The sequence below is a fragment of the Hippichthys cyanospilos genome, chromosome 6, assembly GCF_059441005.1.
Source record: "Hippichthys cyanospilos isolate Australia breed blue-spotted pipefish chromosome 6, RoL_Hcya_1.0, whole genome shotgun sequence".
Taxonomy (NCBI): domain Eukaryota; kingdom Metazoa; phylum Chordata; class Actinopteri; order Syngnathiformes; family Syngnathidae; genus Hippichthys; species Hippichthys cyanospilos.
This window is the reverse complement of record NC_142374.1, coordinates 23,303,387-23,323,088: the sequence shown is the minus strand read 5'-3', so window position 1 is coordinate 23,323,088 and position 19,702 is coordinate 23,303,387. Positions and strand designations below refer to the sequence as shown.

Sequence of the window (19,702 nt, the reverse complement as noted above, 5' to 3'; positions counted from 1 at the left end):
GGCAAATCCATCATTTGTCGTCGGCTGTCAGACTCGGGAGGGAAAAACAATTAAAGGTTCCTCACGCAGGTCGAGCCGCACCGATAGTCAATGAAGCAAACTGCCTCTGTGTGTGTTTGAGTGTGTGTGTGTGTGTGTGGCCGCCAGCGATAGATTCATTAGGAAATGCCAGCCAAGCAGGGATGCGCGCGGAAGACAATTAAATGACCTCCAGCGTGAGGTTGAGGACTCAAGGGGGGTTCGGCCGGGAAAGGAGAGGGAGAAGGCGACTCGCGTTCAAGAAGAGCAAAGACCCAAGTTTGGAAACTTGGCCGCAATTAAAAAGCAATTAAAGCATCTGGGGTCAAAGAGAAACACGACTCAAATCAAAGTCGCGCGCGGAGTTCGGCAAACAATTACGAGTTGGATCCTCTCCTAAAAAGTCACCACAAACGTTGGAGAAAAAAAAAATACAGCAACTTGAATTGAAAAAAAAAAGAACTTAAAAAGATTCATATATCCAAACTTTTTCTGATACCACTAGAGAAAATTTTCTCATTTATTTTCTGTTAGAAGTTAAGCTAGCCGCAGGAACAAGTGTTCATGCTAGTCATGGCAGTAAAGCCGCCAACCTAACAAAAATAAACCTTCATTTCTTGCTTTTTTTACACTTTTATTTTTAAGTACCGTATATCCACAAATACAAGATGTATATGTATACAGGACGCTTCTCAAACTTATGCTTCTCAAACTTTCAATTTTGTACTCCTAAGTACCACATTTTCCGCACTATAAGGCGCACCAGATTATAAGGCGCACCCTCAATTAATGGCATACTTTAAAACATTTTCCACATATAAGGCGCACCGGATTATAAGGCGCACCCTCAATTAATGACATATTTGAAAACTTTTTCAATCACAATGTAGTAATATTCAAAGTAATAACAATAATAACTCAAATAATAACTCTAAACTCTCAATAGCATAATAACTCAATGTCAATATAAGCAAACAGGTAAGTAAGGTAAACAGGTAAAGCTTACTTTATCAGTTCATTCCCCATCTACGAATCCCAATCTCAATATTGATCCATATATAAGGCGCACCTGATTATAAGGCGCACCATCAGCTTTTTCAAAAATATTAAGGCTTTAGGTGCGGCTTACAGTGCGGAAAATACGGTATATTGTTTTTGTAGTAATCCCAAAATGGACATCTGTCAAAAACTCACAACTATCGTACTTTTCGCGACGTAAGCCTGGTTTTGTAAAAACACATCTGTTATTTTTACGCAAATGTCCGCTAATTTGACACAATTCTTCATCAGATTTCCTAATGTCAAACTATTGGGTATCTGTCGCTCTGGAACACACAGAAAATGTTGCAGTGAGTTACCTCGAACTCCATCATTTAACAACTGATAAACTGTCTACATTAAGTTAACTCGTTCAATGCCAGGGACGTATTTTTTTAGCGCTCAGACATTCAATCCCAGTGAAGCATTAATGTATTTAAGTATCGATTTAATACTTAAGTATCGGGGATGGAATGTCCGAAAACGTAAAAATACATCCCTGGCATTGATTGAGTTAAAGGGAGTATAATCACACCATATTGTTGCACAGGCATAAAAATCCAAATGACAAGGCGAGTACGATCTCAGTAGCTCGGTAATGTCCGCGCGTAAACAGAATCACGCCCGCGCAAAAGCATAATCAATTCTGGGGCATCCGGCCGAGTCGGGATTTATCGTCGCAGATGATAAAGACGGCGGTCATTAGTCGGTACGAATCGCGCACGGTGCCAATTTCTGCAAGATGTCAGCAGGGCCTACGACGCAATCTGGGAAATGTGTGGTATTGTATTGTTCGCTAACGGCGCGTTGGCACCGCGCGGATTCCGGGCCGCATTAAAACGGCGGGACGGGGCTCATTGATGAGACGCTTTATCAGGGGAAAAAGGTCAGCTGGAGTGATTGATAACCTCTTTTATGAGCGGTAATACGGTCGGTATTACGCGAGCATTGCCAACGCTCCATCTCCATGACGTTTGCTCCAACCGGGCCGTAAAAAGTGAATATACGAGAAAGCCCGCCTAATAACGTCCTTATGTTTGCGCGTTTGAATATTATGCATCCATAAAGCATGTCTCAATATCTTCGTGGTCGCGGCGGCGGAGGCGATAACCCCCCCGGGTCAGCGTGGATGCTCTTTGAGCCGTTGTTTATGGAGTGTGAGGAGAGCGGGCGCCACACTCGGCCGAGGCCGGATTTTTTTCTCCGCGTAGCTCCGAGGGAGACGCGGCGTTAATGCGCTTCACGCGCGGCGTTCGGGAATTTCTCTCTTGAAAGGACACGCCGAAGGCTTACGTTTATCCGTCGCAACGTTAGGCACGCGCGTGAAAGGATGACACAAATCGTTTGACGGACGTACGGTACGCTAGCGAATTCATTCAAAGTTGACGCGGAAATTGAATAGGTTTGCTTTGAACTGAAAAAATACATGTGTTTTCAGTATACAAATATACAAAAGACAATTTGATGCGGTTTTGGTTATGTGCGGTGGAAAATTGTTCAGAAACAGTTCCATTTGAAAGAAAGTCTTGATTGGGTTTGAACTGCAGAAATTTATATATATATATATATATATATATATATATATATATATATATATATATTAGTGGGGTCCACAAAAGGCGCTATGCGAATTTTGATACACAGGGTGCAATATGGTTCAAAGTATGTTCAATTTGAAAGTAGGATTTGATTCAGTTCAACTCAATGGGATTATGATTCGATTCAAAATGAAACAAACCACTTTCAAACCACAATTTACATACATTTAAATGAACTTTTCAGTACTATAAATCTATCTATCTATCTATCTATCTATCTATCTATCTGTTTTTTTTTTTTATATATCTAAATCTGGTTTCATTTATTTTTCCATGAATTTTTGAACTCCGTAGCTCTGGGAACTACCGTTTTGAAAAAAAAAAAAACGCAAAACAACCTTTCGCAGCGTAATATTCAGTTTCATTCCGTCGTTCACACTTAAAAAGAAAAATTTCCCATAGACGCGGCTTCTTAGTTTTCCATCCTTTTCCGGCTGTAAATTTGGCATTTTCACCGAGTGGTCCCCACCTATTGGCCCGTAGCCATATATACATGTGACTAATAAGTGTTGATTTGAAATGTCAGGCACTACCTACCACATAAAAAAAATCAAACATAAACGTTCCAATAGCGGCGTCAGCATGTATAACCCCGCGCGGTTATCGCGTCAGGCCATAAATTGACAGTGTGACGTTATCACCTGGCGAGATGACATCTATTTCCGCCCACGGGCACCGCTCTAGCTATATCATTTTATTTGCATTGGCATATTTCTTGGCCTGCTCCGCTTACAGTGAGAAATTCCCTTTTATCGGCACGGCGCAGACGGATCCGCCCCGAGCCGCGCGGCGTTAAATTATACGAATTGCTTTGGAGGCTGACGTACAGCCGCAATTAAAATTGCGGCCGAATGTAATGTTGATCAAAATAATCACCGCGGTATAAAAAGTAGGCAGACAAAAACGCAAAAGGACAAAGTAGATTTACCACTTGTTTACTTACTCGCCGCCTCATTAGCAAGTGTTTAAAGAGGAAATGGCATTAAAAAGCCGTTAAAATGCAAAGTACAAAGCGAGGCTTGTTACGGCCGATTGCGAAGCGTGAGTGAAAGCCTACCTGAGTCGTCAATTGGGCGCCAACTGAATGTTAAAAGCGGCGTTTTGATTAAATATTCAATGCCTCATAATATTTGCTCTCTGTTGTGGCTAGACAAGATTCCCGCAACTTGGTCAATAACAACAAATCAGAAACATTACCGAGTCCCGCTGCGCAATATTTTGCAAGGGATGGACTTAGTTTGGGGAACTTTTTATCCCCAATTTACCCCATGGAGACGTGGCCATTTCTATGGATCGCCGCTGTTAGAAATGATCGTTTGGATAACGTTAAAATCACCGGGAGGTTTTAGCTGTGGTGGTGAAGGGGTAGCGGGAAATTTAATTGGGGGGTCTATTGGGTGCAACCATGAGTTTTTTGAACTTCAAATTTGAACTTAAAATCAAGCAAAACAAACTAAATTTAAAAAAAAAACTATACAATGGCTTTCTTGCATGAATAAACAAAAAAACAACAAAACAATAGCAATATGAGCATTGATCTTTCCATAATAAAACATAAGACAGTTGTTTATTCATTTTGGGAGTGAATGGAGTTGTCAGAAAGCTGCTTTGTAATCTACTAATAAAGTTTGACTGCTTCTACTGTTGCGCCTTATAATGCGGCGCGCCTTATATATGGAAAACGTTTTAAGCTATGTCATTAATTGAGGGTGCGTTTTATAATCCGGCGCGCTTTATATGTGGATCAATATTGAGATTGGGATTGGTAGATGGGGAATGAAGTGATAAAATAAACTTTACCTGTTTCTTTTGTGTGTTTACATTTGAACAAGGTTGCTCATATTGACATTGACTTATTATTGAGAGTTTAGAGTTATTATTTGAGTTATTATTGTTATTACTTTGAGTATGACTATATTGTGATTGAAAAAGTTTTAAAATATATCATTAATTGTGGGTGCGCCTTATAATCCGGTGCGCCTTATATATGGAAAAAGTTTTGAAATGTGTCATTTATTGAAGGTGTGCCTTATAATCTGGTGCGCCTTAATATATGGAAAACGTTTTAAAATGTGTCATTAATTGAAGGTGTGCCTTATAATCTGGTGCACCTTATATATGGAAAAGGTTTTAAAAGTCATTAATTGGGGGGGCGCCTTATAATCCGGTGTGCCTTTTATATGGAAAAGGTTTTAAAATAGTCATTAATTGGGGGTGCGTTTTATAATCCGGTGCGCCTCATACATGGAAAAAGTTTTCAAATATGTCATTAATTGAGGGTGCGCTTTATGATCCGGCGCGCCTTATATATGGATCAATATTGAGATTGGTAGACGGGGAATGAAGTGATAAAGTAAGCTGTTTCTTTTGTGTGTTTACAGTTGAACAAGGTTGCTCATATTGACATTGAGTTATGATTGAGAGTTTAGAGTTATTATTATATATGGAAAAAGTTTTAAAATGTCATTAATTGACTGTGCGCCTTATAATCCGGCGCGCCTTATAGTGCGGAAAATATGGTAGTTTACATAACCATAATGACAATGCTAAAAACGTTTGGACAGTTTTGCAGGGGTGGGAATCATCTTTTCTATTAGTTTTTATAACCTCCGATTTTTTTGTAATCTACGTTATGAGCGTCTCTCGGTTAAATACTATTCAACGGTTCCCCCGAGGATGTCGGGCTCTTTCAAAAGTCATTTTCATTTAACTGCTTATGAGGCGGTAGACATGCGCCCCCCCCCCCCCCCCCCCCCCCCCTCATATTGCATATTCCTAACTTTGTGACCCTTTTTACGCTTACTGTCAGCCTACGACTGTTTTAATTTATGCCCGGGCTCTAAAAATCGTTATTGAGCAATCGAGGGGCCAAGTGGTGCGAGCAATAACATGAATAATCCATTAGCTGTTCCTGTAAGAGAGAAGGAGAACTCAATCGGCGTCATACTCGGGGGGCGTGTAAGAAAGTCAACCGGTTTTACGCCGAGCATTGTCCTCATCCGTCTCGCCACAGGATATTCGCCATGGTCGCCCCGCGCTGATATAATCGTTTCACGCGAGACGCTAATCGACCTCCTGCGCTTTTTTAATCATTCGACGGTGTTGATAGATTTTTCCGCAGCAAAGTTTAAAGGTATGGTTTAGATAACTTATGAATTCTTGACGCAACCCGTTCATATCTCTTCGCTATAGGAGTTATGTTTTTTTTCCGTGCCCAAAACTGAAATATTTAACAGCTGCTTAGGAGAAAAGTGTTTGAAATTCATGGCGGCGTCGACGCCAGGATCGTGTTGCGCGTCAATCTAGATGTGCAAATTCGGAGCCGGGGGCGACGGAAGCCGGCGAATCAGCTGCCTTTTTAATCAGCTTTTTTGCATTTCCTCAAGTTGTTGCGCGCTGATTTGGCTTAGCTGCCGTTTCAAAGATGAGTGGCTCTTTTCATGTGTGCGCTTTTGTGTTTCATTCGAAAGACTAGCGGCATTCGAAATCAGTGCTTCTCAGTTTTATTTTTTTTCTGAATGATATACCCCATGATTTTTTTTATTTTTCTTCCATCCAAGTAACCCTCAATAAGCATTTTTTTTGGATGAAAAAAGGCCCAATAAGTGTCTGATTCGATAATCTTTGGAACTACAATGCAAACGCCATCTGTTAAATTTTGGCTTGTCTGCCGGAAAATTGCGTCACCAATGACAACGTGCATCTGTATAAAACATAACCAACTAATGGCAAACAATATAATGTCATTAAAACACAGTATATAGTAATACGTTGCTGCATGTTCCAATTAATTTGATCTTGATTTGAAAACAGTATTGTTCCCGGCACGGAATTAAAAAGCATTAAAATGAGATTAGCTGATATGTCGAGAAATCCTGTTCAGTCCTCAAGTACCTTCCAATGTATACCTTTTTACATAGTCCTACTGGAGCTCTTACTCCCAACTTGACAACCACTGGACCAATTTTTCATTAAAGCATAAATAAACATAAATAATAATGTATAAATCTGAACAAATGCATACATACATTTTGAAAAGGAGTAACAATCACACAATTTGGTGAGAAGTTGCATCATGTTCCAATTATTTTGCTCTTAGTTTGAAAAAAAGTTCTATTCCTGTTTTTCGATACTTTGCAGAAATGCTGTCAAAATGTTACATACTCATTCTATCATATTTACTCTATTAATCAATCATATTTATTTAATTGCGGTAGCGCTCCCAATACTGTTGTAAACCTGCTATACAATGACAATAAAGGCATTCTATTCTAAAAAAAAAGAAGAAAACTTTAATGGTGATTGAAGGATACAAAAAATGCAAAAACATTGCATTTTAATAACAAAAATGGTTTTACATTGACCAAAACAAGTTTCATACGCTGGTTTCAGCTAATGCTTTGTTTACGTTATGTTGACGGTGGCCACAGCAGCCTTGTTTCAGAGCATAAAAACAAAACTGACACAAAACAAGTGGACCAGACGGCCAGACAAAGCGAGAGAGCGAGAATGAGAGCGAAAAATGACATCATGTGCTGTCACATGACCAAGGCTTTGCTGTGATTGGTCGTGACCCGAGCCTTGACCACATGTGATGTCATTTTTAGTCGACGAATAGAAAAAAAAATGTACAATGAGGTATTAATTGTACGTGAATAATAATTAAGCTACCAAATTAATGAGACAAAATTCCTTTACTACTTAAAAGTTATTTAAGTGGGCTATGCCTTTAAACTGCAGCAAACTTATCAAAACTTGCATATGTTGGCCAAAATCCCACAATGCATCATGTTTCAGTCAAACAGGGCTGCTGTGGTCGCCAGCTGCATAGAGTGAATATCGCCTCCTCCAAAAAATAAACAACACAATCCAGTAACAATGGCAGTAATTTAAATACTGTAGAAAGCAAATACATAGTAATTTTATTCTTGACAGTGTTTTTGTGCTACATTAAAGCTACCATGTACATTTGAACACATTGTCCTGGTTAACTGTAACGATAAAAACAATGTGTGCCTTTAAAATCACAAAGTAGAATTTCTTAATCGGTGCATTTCCTAACTCGTGGTTTGAAATCATAGGGGAAAATGACGCTTCATGAACTATTTTGATCATTTTTTTGCTCCTCTAGATGGCACTGTTGGTTTAAATACGCGGTGGTTATTGAACACATTTCCATGACATTAGCCTTAATTTTCAATGAGGCTTTGCTTTCCCATTCTGAGCTAACACACTAAAATGGTCAAATAATAATGATGGGAAAACGAAGCCTCATGAACCACTTGAGTTTGTTTTTTTTTACCCCCTAGATGGTGCTTTTAGTTTAAAATGGTAAATGGACTTTGAATACATTTCCATTACATTAGCCTTAATTTTCAATGAGGCTTTGCTTTCCCATTCTGAGCTAACACACTAAAATGGTCAAATAATAACGATGGGAAAATGAAGCCTCATGAACCACTTGAGTTTTTTTTTTTTTTACCCCCTAGATGGTGCTTTTAGTTTCAAATGGTAAATGGACTTTGAATACATTTCCATTACGTTAGCCTTAATTTTAAATGAGGCTTTGCTTTCCCATTCTAACACACTAAAATGGTCAAATAATAATGAGGGGAAAACGAAGCCTCATGAACCACTTGAGGTTTTTTTTTTTTTTCTTTTTTACCCCCTAGTTGGTGCTTTTAGTTTAAAATGGTACATGGACTTTGACTTATATAGCGTTTTTCTACCTTGGGTACTCAAAGCGATTTACACTAATGAATCATTTACCTACTGATGATGCAGCATCAGAAGCAACTGGGGGTTCAGCGTCTTACTCAAGGAAACTTCGACATGGTCTTGACGGTCGGGGAATCGAACCCACCGCGACCGCTCTACCACCGAGCCAAGCCGCCCCTAAAATAAAAATAAATCCTCGAACAATGAAAATGTATTCAATTTCCATTGCAACGTTAAGCCCACGGTGGCATCTAGAGGAGCAAAAACAAAAATAGTTCACGAGGCTTCATTTTCCCATTACTCCAAATAAACCTCATTCCAAAACATGACAGAACAGACAAGCTATGATTTTCTCTTGTAACAAAGCATCTTCGAAAAGTTCATTACAAAACATTTGCTGCTTATTCGCACTTAAGTGCAACTTTGATGTATGTCCTAATGACCATCACAAAACCTGCGGCTAAGTGATTATCGCGACACGATTGGGATTATAACTCATCTTTAAAAACAACTCGATTGTCTCAAAAGTGCCCGTTCTCCTGCAAAATTAATCATCTCTGCGGAGGCAAGTCAACTATATGTATTTTCTACTGTGTTGTTTAAAAAAAAAAAAAAAAAGCGAGTAGCGGCGCTGTTTTATACGAACCAGCACTTGAAAACACATAAAAAATTAAGCAGGTTGCACATGACTACCAGCCCAATTTACACAGCACGAAAGTTGTAAACAGATAATAATTCAGCAGGCTTGAGCTTGTTTGTCATCCGGCTTATTGGCCCGCGTGTGCCAAATGTTCTTAAGGGGAAAACATCTTTAAAGAACACCGCAGTACCTCTTAAAAAAGGATGCAAGTATTAAAGGAAGCGCCTCATTAGCCTGCTTTTTTTTTTCCTTTTTGTTTCTGTACTTTCCTCAAGTCTTCATCTCCACAGGGAGACACTAAATAACTCATTACAGACTAGAAGATGGACTAAATATTGATATTGCCATATAGTGCTGTCTGTAACAGTATGCAATTATGTGAATTTAACAATGCTCCTACACATCCGGTACATCCTTCTTCAACGTGAAGAAGAGTATCTGTACGGCAGTCGATATTTGTAGGAAAAACTTTTCGAGGTAATATAAAAACAGTTGAATGAAAAAAAAAAGGTGCAACGGCACCTTTTCATGCCTTCTTGTGCCCCATGATCACGTTTTCCTGACGCTATTGTGCAAAGTGGTTCGTTAGAAGCCGTACGCAACCTCCGGAGGTCATACGGCGAAATTATTATCAGAAAATCAGAACCCCGATCGCTCAACACAATATTTGATTATAGCATGTGGTCTGCTACTCACAATTCTTCTCGTTTTGTGAGGAAGAGTCAAGAAGTATTGTTGAGAACGGAGGACGAAATTTTTTTTTTTTTTTTTGGAGAAATGGGAAAATGAAGCTTCGAGATGTTTCGTGAAACAGTATTGGATTCTCCGTCCTAAATAGAACTCGAAGCACACTTAACAGATCTTCAAATCCTTTAACAAATGGTTAATTGAAGCTTCATTTCTCCATCACTACTACCGTAATTCCTCAAATATAGCACACAGTTGTGTATAGGACGGACCCTTAATTTTAGGGTCAAGTTCGGGTATTTTCAATGTTACCGTTAAGTAACATTTGGCAACGATGTAAAAACTATAGCAAAACAGAATAAATCTCATCTTCCTAAACACTTGATAATTTCCTGTGTTTGTATCCGTAAATTATTTATTCCTTGCGGATTGTGTTTCTGATTTCCCACATTGTGAGCTGTCAGTGAACACAGCGCCAGTGTAACGCTGAATGCGCTCCAATCTTGTTGTTTTTCCTTTTCCTCACCGCGCAGCTCGAGTTCATTTTGCCATAAATATCCAAAGTTTCGTACCATCCGTGTTTGACCAAGTTCATGATAGTGTGTATATGTCAAAAGACCACGACTAATAAACAAGTAAAATGGAATAACTTTCAGCATTCTCTAATATTTCTCACTGTTCTGTTGATTTGTATGGCGCAAGGCAGTTATTAAGAATAACGGATAAGAAGACAGGTCTTGCAAAATGTGCCAGAGTAGGGTTCTTACCGGACAGATTGCCAATAATGAGTAACCTTTTGTGTGATTCCCAGAAAGTTTTTGTCTGTAATGTGTATCTATTTGTCTGTATTTGGTACACGCATCATCCACTTCAACCTGTGGGCTTGGAAGGGGGCTCCTCCCACCTGTGGTCCCTTCTGAAGGTTTCAGATTTTCCCGAAATTGGGGTTTGGGAGTTTTTCCTTCCCCTTCTGGGTGCTTTGACAGGGATGCTATTGTGTACCTTACACATGCAGCATCCACCTGTGGGCCTGGACGGAGGCTCCTCCCACCTGTGGCCCCTTCTGAAGGTTTCTGATTTTCCCCAAATTGGGGTTTTGGAGTTTTTCCTTCCCCTTCTGGGAGCTTTCACAGGGGATGCTGTTGTGTACCTTACACATGCAGCCTCCACTTCAACCTGTGGACCTGGAAGGGGGCTTCTCCCACCTGTGGCCCCTTCTGAAGGTTTCTGATTTTCCCCAAATTGGGGTTTTGGAATTTTTCCTTCCCCTTCTGGAACGTTTGACAGGGGATGCTGTTGTGTACCTTAGACATGCAGCCTCCACTTCAACCTGTGGACCTGGAAGGGGGCTCCTCCCACCTGTGGCCCCTTCTGAAGGTTTCTGATTTTCCGCAAATTGGGATTTTGGAGATTTTCCTTCCCCTTCTGGGAGCTTTGACAGGGGATGCTGTTGTGTACCTTACACCGAAAAGATGTCTCTGTATGACAGTCTCCACATGACCTCTTTTCATCTGCGAAGCCCTTGGAGACTTTGGTGATTCAGCTCTATACAAATAAAATGTTATTGATTGATTGGTTCCCGGCCCTAATAAAAGCACGGCTCATGTTCCCCGTGTCACCTCTTGCAGAACGGCCGCGATACTTTGTTTGAGCCGCTTGGTGAGCAAGTGGCTCATTCGTCCGCAGTAAGAGTGGGTGCTGGTCCGGAGAGACGCTTCCAGCGGCTGAAGCAGGGACGTCTCCATGTTCTCGCCAAAAGGGTACTGTCAAATGAATTGCAGACATTATACACCGCCCATGCATTTGAGCCATTGACTGGCATTACAAAGTAAGAGTGTCCGATTATTGGCGCTGATATTCTCCATTTTGCAGTTGAATCGACATTGGTTTTTAAAAGTATTTTCAAATTGTCTTAACTTCTTGGAACTAGTCTTTTAAAATCTACAACCAAAATAGCAACTTTGTGTACTTTTTATTTTGTTTGAAATTTAGGAAAACTACTGAAAAAAAACTCGGGAGGTATTTATTGCTACAAGTTGTTTTAGTTTGAATTTGGTGCTGAGCGCTTCCTGAACTTATTAGAATTTCGAAACAGAGAGGTCTATTGTCTAAGATTAAAATACTACTATTAGTACAACTACTCATGATAGTATTAATAAAAGAATTGCACACTGTAAACATTAAAATGCACTCAGTAAACAAAGTTAACAGTTGGAGTTAGTATTTTTATTGTTTTGAAATATTTTTTTGCCTTGAACTGAAAATGAGAATTGGCTTCAAATTTTGGCCTTGTTGCCACTAATAATCGGTATCAGCCCACCCAAAAAAACCAACATAAACGTCTTTTTTTTTTACTTCTGATACCGATATTGCAATCTAGAGTACTGTCTTGATTTCGATATTGATTTGATATGAGCAGGAATGACTCACGTTTATTTTTTTTGTATGTAATATGAGAAGATACTTGCTCAAATGATATTCAGAGAACAGTAGTCATTCAACTGTTGCTATGAAAAAAAATTTGATCTCGCTGCTGGATAGAAGAGCAGGAGCGGATTCTGGAACGCCCTCCTGAGACCCAAAACCCACTACAGGGGACACAAATGAATAGGCTCTGGATTTTGAACGTAGACAAATTAGATCCAGTTTCTTGGCTGATATCGGACCGATATCATTTTTGGATCGGGGCTGCATAGCGCAACCAGTACCGGCAGCTATGCTTCAGTCCCATTTATCAGTTTTATTTTTGCTTTGAGTTTTTCACACCTTGGCGCCAAGCGCAATGGCCCGTCGCTTTCTTCGTTTGATTCCTTTTTCCAATACGCGTCTGAATGACGAATCCGAACGAAGCCGACTGTTGTGGAACGCGCTCGCCGAGGCGTAATAGTATCGCTGAACAACGCAACTCCTCCGGGCCCCTTTATCGTCAACAACATACCGGAGCTGCTAAATGAACCGACCGTGATGAAACTTTCCGACAACGCCATATAGCGAGACGCGATGTTGACTTTGCCGTTGCTTTTTTTTACTACTCTCCCGTAAATAGGAAGCCATCGCACTTTTACGGCACCTCATTTGACTCCTGTTTGGCCACGCATTAGGTTACTCAAAGCACACTTTCTTTATTATCTTTCATATAGCGGCCACAGGCCGTAAAGCGCCATTAACGGCCTGGCATCGATTTTTATGCGGATGCTGCCGCTGCGTCGTCCGCATCGCCGCGGTGATGCCTCTAACTAGCATCAGCACTAAAGATTTTACAACTCTTTTGTGGGCCGGGCCGGGTCGGGGTAATGGCGGCGCCCTTTATTGCAAGCGCCTCTGCTGGATGGGAGAGGCCGCCTGGAGACGCGGGGCTGACTAAGGAGCGCTTGGTGGGAGGGAAATGAAAGTTTCTTCCGGAATTGCCTCCTGTAGGCTTTAGGAGCCCGTCCCCGAAGGACCGAGCGGGAACAAATTGGGAGTGGGCTCGACGGGTCGGAGCAAGAGGAGGAGGCGATAAAAGTGCGACGTATAACAGCTTGTGACCGGGGAGGAAGCGTTCGAAAGTCACCGCCTTTTTTTTTCTAATTCTAATTGGCTGACGGGAGATGGCGTGGAAGGCCTCAGATGTTCGGCCGCGTTTCAACCGAGCGGGTCGGTTTGTCACGGTCCGGTTTGATATTTTAGCTTTGAAAATGACGTGCTCACCGCAGGATGAAAGTTTCCATCCTGTCTCGATGGGATAGTTCTGCTGGTTCATTCAAAACTTGGATGACGGTAGAAAATTTAGAACGCGTTGTTACGCCGCACCACGATTTTGATTTTTCCACTTTGCATTTTAAGTAAGATTATGATGGGGGGAACAAATACAGATACACAGTAGATTCGGCCAGGAGTTCTCAACCTTTTTCCAATGATGTACATTTTTTTTCCTGCCAGGTACTGTGAACCTGTTTTATTTCTGGCTCATCTGCTGGAAAATTGAAACATTAATGTCAACGCGTATCTGTATAAAACTTAAAGGGAAGGCATACATTCTTTTGCAAAGGATTCACTATAACACTATTTAGTATTAATGTATGTTCGCTCATGTTCCGTTTAATTTACTCTTAATTTGAAAAGAATACTGTTTTGGTCCTGTCGCGGCATGAAAATCATCAAATTTGATTTGCTGATAGTTTAGAAGCCCAGTTAGAATCTCATGTGCCTCCTGAAGTACCTTCATGTAGCCCACAGGGCACTCGTAGTCCCGTTTAAGAACCGCTGGATTACATAATAGTATGCTCATTTCTGTACATTCTTACATGCTGTAGCTAACTCGCAATTCCTTAAAATCCTTACTGTCCTTAGTTTTAACAGTTAAGTGATAGAGTACTTGCAACCACCAACCAGTGAGCTGCATTGCAGGATGCAGGTTTACTCTGTCAGAGAGACGGATGGAGGAGTGACGGCCGAGTGCTCCGTTACCAAGCCCGCTCGTTTACTTAAACGGCTGCGAAGCAAGCCCCGCGCCGGTGGCTGCCGAGACGTAATGGATGTGGACCGGCTAATGAAGCCCCCCCCCTCCGTTTTACTCCGCTGATTGCCGCCTGCTTGTTGACTGCTGTGCGGGATTCAAACGGGGGCAGATCGAAGGTGACCCGTGAGGATGGTGGGGAGAGCGCTGTCTGGCTAACTGGGTCGGACCGCGTCTCCCTAATGGTAGCAGACTGGTAAAAAAAAAAAGAAAGGGTTGAAACAGAATGGAACTTTCTGTGTTTTCGAAAATACAAATTATTTCCCCCTTGGGAGGGCACGCAAAAGTAAGTACGGCATTCTTATTAAAAATGTGTTTTGTAGACCTTGACACAGTTAATCAGGGCTAAAGAAAGAACCAAATATACCCCACTTGTGATGTTCGCAAGCTGAGCCGTGATTGGTTGATACCTGAGCTCTGAGAAACGGCGATGTCATTTTCGGTACAGCAATTTGGATGCAGCGTTCGTTTAAAATAAAGTTGAGTTCGAAAACCTCTTCTGACAGCTCATTTCGGGAACATTAGAAGTATTTTATACCTGAAGGTAAAGCAAGCAATAGGCTCTCATTTGTTAGGACTGGATTAAGCGCGAGTAATGGAAATGCTTAACATGCTATTGATTGTGCACTAAGAAAAGCATGGGCATGTAGTGCATATTGATGGGCTGGTTTTTATTTATTTTCTTCTTTTACCCCAAACAATCCTGATAATCCACGGACACAAGTGCCCTTGAAGACAAACACAAAGGCAAGTCAGTAAGCATAAATACAGACCTCGAGACGGCAAATTATTTCTCAATTGCAACAGACAGTGTGGAAAAGCCTCAACAAGGAGTTAAGACATTGTTAGCAAAACTAAACGGCTCTTTGTGGATTTGCATGTTTTGCTTGTGTGCGTGTGGATTTTCTCCTCTTATATTCTAAAACACGCCTTCTAAGTAAATTGAAGGCTGCACATGGAAACGAGTGGCGAGCACATCTGTCGGACGGTTCTGAGGTTAGGTGTTAGAATCTCGATTTACTTGCTTAGCCTCACGGTGTTGATGTGGCTTTTCTCCTGGTGCTCCAGTTGTGTCTCGCGTTCCGACAATCCGGACATTATATTCCCTGAAGATCCTCGAATTTTAACAGGGTCTTCTGAAGGTCTCGGCAAATCAAATTTAATGCTTTTTAATGACATGAAAGGAACGGTGCAGCTTTCTTTTCAATTTCAGAGCAAATTGTTTGGAACATGAGGGACTTATTAGCGAAATTGTGTTGTAGTGACGCCTTTGCAGAACATTGTATGCCGTCACTTTCTGAAGTTTTGCGCAGATTCATTGTCATTGCTAGAAAAAAATCATTTTGAAAAACAGATGCTACGTGAACATTATTCTGGAGTTGCACAGTAAATTATGCCACCCAAGATTGAATAAATCCATCAGAAATAGCAAAGCGCTGTTTTTGTTTGGGGGTATTTTCTCACCCGCAATTACTTGGATAATTGCCTGAAAATAAAATTTCAGAGGGGTGACATAATTGAAAACGGGTTGAGACTCATTGACCTGGATGAGATCGCATTATTTACTAGATTTGTCAAGTATGGCGGTCCGTACCTGCTGTATGGCCTCATAGACGGCTCGAAACGCCGGCTGCTTTTCATTATGGTATACTCCCCTGCTGCCGTGGAGGATGAAGACGCCATTTTTCTCAGCTTGCTGACAGTTGAGGCCGTAGACGCAGTGGTCCGGACGGTAGTTCCACTGGCAGGGGAACACGAAGAGACTTTCTGTACATAGACAGCGCAATTGACTTTTAGTAAGGGATGACTTGTTGGCCTGTCAGATACAAGTGCACCCACCCGGATTGTGATGAAATATGATATTGAGAAGATCTTGGTCCCCCCAGGTGATGTTGAGTTTATACTTTTGAAGGAGGGGCATGAGCATTTCACTCCATTGAAGCGCAACTGTTGTCATGTCATTCTAGAAGAATCCAGTCGAGGGGAAAACATCAGCAACAACAACAAAAAAACATTCGCTTCAGTTTTGATAGATCAATTTGCCAACACTACATCTGAACTGAAGAAACGGTTGCTTGATAAGAGTATCTAAGATCAGGATACAATGGTGACATTGACCTCAAGTGGACGATTTTGGTATTGCAGCTACCCCTAGCAGTATTATTACTGAGTTATGTAACGATTGTGTTGATGTAAATATGATTATTATAGCTCAACACAAATTAATTTTCAGTTGCGGTCATTAAAAAAAATACGTACATTTATATATATATGTGTGTATAAATAAATAAAAAGAGCGCTAACGCAGCAGAATTAGGACCAGTGAAGAAAAAAATGTTGACGGGATTCTCACATTTATCTCAGTTCTTATTTTATACGAAGAATTTGTACTTCAAAGTGAGAATTCTGACTCAAGTCGGAATTCGGTCTTCTCATAATTCTCACTTTAAAGTCAGAATCCTGAATTGATTCTACGAATTCAGGATTCTCACTTGAAAGTGAGAATCTTGATAATAAAGACGGGATTCTGATTTAAAAGTTAGATTGAGAATAAAATTCGAACACTTTAAAGTCAGAATTAAGAATGTTGGCTTTATTTTCAGAAATTCTCATTTCATAATGAGAATAAAGTGGTAATTCTGACCATAGTGAGAGTTCTTACATCGCAGTCAGAATTCCGACTCTGATGCGTGAATTCTATCTTCAAAATTTGGTAGCGTTCTCTCTTTTACCTCAAAATTCTGACTTACGCTAAGCGAATACCCTAAATTCTCTTTAAAGTCAGAACTGTGGATTTTAATAAGTACTGTATTCTATCCTTAAAACCAGGCAACACTTTTTATACCGAATATTACACCACAACGACACGTAATCACCTTAAAAAAAGTTTCCCTGAGGCGTGTCATATTCATGAGCATGACTCCCGAGTTGACGCCGCTGCTTCCGTAGTAAGGGTGGCGGGCAAAACGATTGTACCAGCCGATTCGCGGCTCCTCGTGTTCGGGAGCCATGGCGGCGAGCTGGCTCGCGTTGAACTGAGAGAAGAAGGCCCAGATATCATCCACGGGCTGCAGAAATAGAATATCTGTGTCCACGTACAGCAGAGAATCCACCTCCTTCAGGATTAGCTAGAAAAACAAAACAAAAGTTTCAAATGAGAACATTTGCGTCCTTGTTGCTATCGAAACGATTCATGAACATACCGGTAAGAAGAGTCTTTGAGAGGCGCATGGTTTGAAGAGTTTCTTCCACTCGTTCTCATCCCCGCTAGGAAACGTGATGGGATAGATGGTAAAGTTGAACTTGTTTTGAATCGATTGCAGCCAGGAGTCCAGCTGTGAGGAAAAAAAACGACAAAAAAGATCATTATGTTTCTTAGGCAATGTTAGTTTGTTCTGGACACTCACGGCGTTTCGGAAGCCTCCTCGAAGCTCGTCGTCGGCAAATATGTGAAATTCCAGAGGCGTTTTGCTGAACAGGATGGCAGACTTGAGCATGGCGAGAGTCGCGTCTAGCCTGGGGCCACAGGCCACCACGGCCAGGTGAATTCTTTCATCGCCGCCGCCTTCTTCTTCAGAGTCAATCCTGTCTCGAAAGAAGACATTTTTAAATTACACTCGGCAGTTTTTCAAATACGAGGAAACTCACGCGGAGCCCTGTTGGCTTGCAATCAAGTTTTCTGGGCAAGGACTAATTGATTTGATTTACTGAGCATATGAAGTGTAAAGTACAAAGGGAAATGATTTTTTTTTTTTTAATGAAGTAAACAAAGAACATCAACAAAAGATATAGAACTGCAGTAGTTTAAATGTTCATAAGTAGTAGGATGAAATTCAAGAAATTGTCGGGTCTTACCTCTTGTTTTCCCTAAATTATTTCCTGACATGTCATAAATAAAACAAAAAGAATAGAACTCATCACAACCTCTGAATGCTGTGACAAAGTTGATATGTTTTATACATTATCTGTGCTCTTTTGAATTCAACCATGTCAAAAATTTTGAGCATGTTTAATGAATGAGTTAGTTCTGTATATTTTGAATCGCTGATAATCCGTGTAGCTATTGTTTGTTTTATATTTATCTCTACAAGTAAGGTATGGCAATAATAATGAACTATATAATATATATGCAATGATTCCTTATTCAACAAATAATTAGCTTAAAAAAGAATGCCTATGGTTCTGCTTTTTAACATTTTCAATATGAGGTTTCCAACTTTGATTTGCTTCTATTAAAACCCGAAGAAATTTGAAGAAAGTTGCATGTCAATTCGGTGTGCTGCATCCAAAACAATATTACAATGCTTATACCCTGGCCGGTGAAATTATTAAACACACCGATTCTACTGTTACTGTAAGATTGCACATCCATTCCAAGTCAGACATTTTGCAGTTTTTGAACATAAAGCACGAGCCAGCAAGTGTGATTGTGCAATTAAAACAACTTGTTATAACCTCGTGAGGCATTTGGGATGGCAGCAACAGTACTTTTATCTCTCTATCAAGTCTGAAATACTGCACCTTTCGTAAAGACGTAATAATCAGTCATACCTAAAGGATGATTCTAAAAAGCAATTCAAGCAAAAAAAAAAGCAAAAAAAATCCTCTAAGATGGATTCCAGTAAGTGAATGACAATGATTTACGCCTAACAGAGGTAAAAATAAATAAATAAAATACAGTAAATAAAAAAAACAAAACACCATATTTTGGATGCTTTTCGGCTCTTAAACTACTTTAATTATGATAATAATAAGACTTAAATGCTTCCAACGGGTGGCATAGTCTTAAAGAAGCTCATTTTCGAATAAAGTATCTCAAGATTATTGTACATGCCAGTAAACCGAATTAAAAATATTTCGAACGGTAATAAATAATGCAGTTTGTCGTTTTGGTGTCGTGTTTCTAATTTTATCAGGGGGTGGGTGGGTATTAAAGTTTGTAAATAAGTAACAAGGCTAATATAGCTGTTAGCTACCTAGCCGGCTCGCGAGTCCCACGGCCTGCCGATCCGGGGCTTTTCCTGAAAATGTTGCCCGTGGTCCGACTCCCTCTGTCGGTTGTCTTGAGCTCATCGAGACCCCGCCCCTCGGTGCCCTCCAGGGTGGATGCGAGATGATTGAACGCATAGAGAGATGCAAAAAAGATGAACGCCGTGCACAGGAGCAATGCACGCCGATAACATCGCATCCTGTGGGCTCGCGGAAAAAGTTCGAATGATCTCTTCCGTCCACATAGAAACGGACTTGATCAACTAATCTTTACTTCTAAGTTAAAGCAGGTACCGTAGATGCGTTAAGCCCCGCCTACTCCTCGACCAGATGCCAAGAGTATTTGTTTTGCAAATTATTCACATTGCCTTCTAATTACCGTTGACAATACCGACGTTAAATTAATAAGTTTTATTCTAGAACTTAGTGATGGGAAAATGAAGCCTCATTATGTTTTCATTTTTTTTGCTCCTCTAGATGGCGCTGTTGGTTTAAAGTTGCAATGGAAATTGAATA

General features: G+C 40.6%; 1 protein-coding gene across 1 annotated transcript; it reads right to left on the bottom strand.

Annotated features, from left to right (window-relative positions):
* Positions 1–6,927: 6,927 nt before the first annotated feature.
* Positions 6,928–19,459, bottom strand: gxylt1a (glucoside xylosyltransferase 1a). Its single transcript, XM_088417919.1, has 7 exons — positions 19,174–19,459; positions 17,605–17,782; positions 17,401–17,532; positions 17,074–17,325; positions 16,037–16,160; positions 15,792–15,964; positions 6,928–11,462 (listed from the first exon to the last, which is right to left on the bottom strand). Exons 1-7 carry the CDS (start codon positions 19,383–19,385, stop codon positions 11,301–11,303), a joined length of 1,233 nt encoding a protein of 410 aa, XP_088274045.1. The 5' UTR covers positions 19,386–19,459; the 3' UTR covers positions 6,928–11,300.
* Between the last annotated feature and the right edge of the window lie 243 nt (positions 19,460–19,702).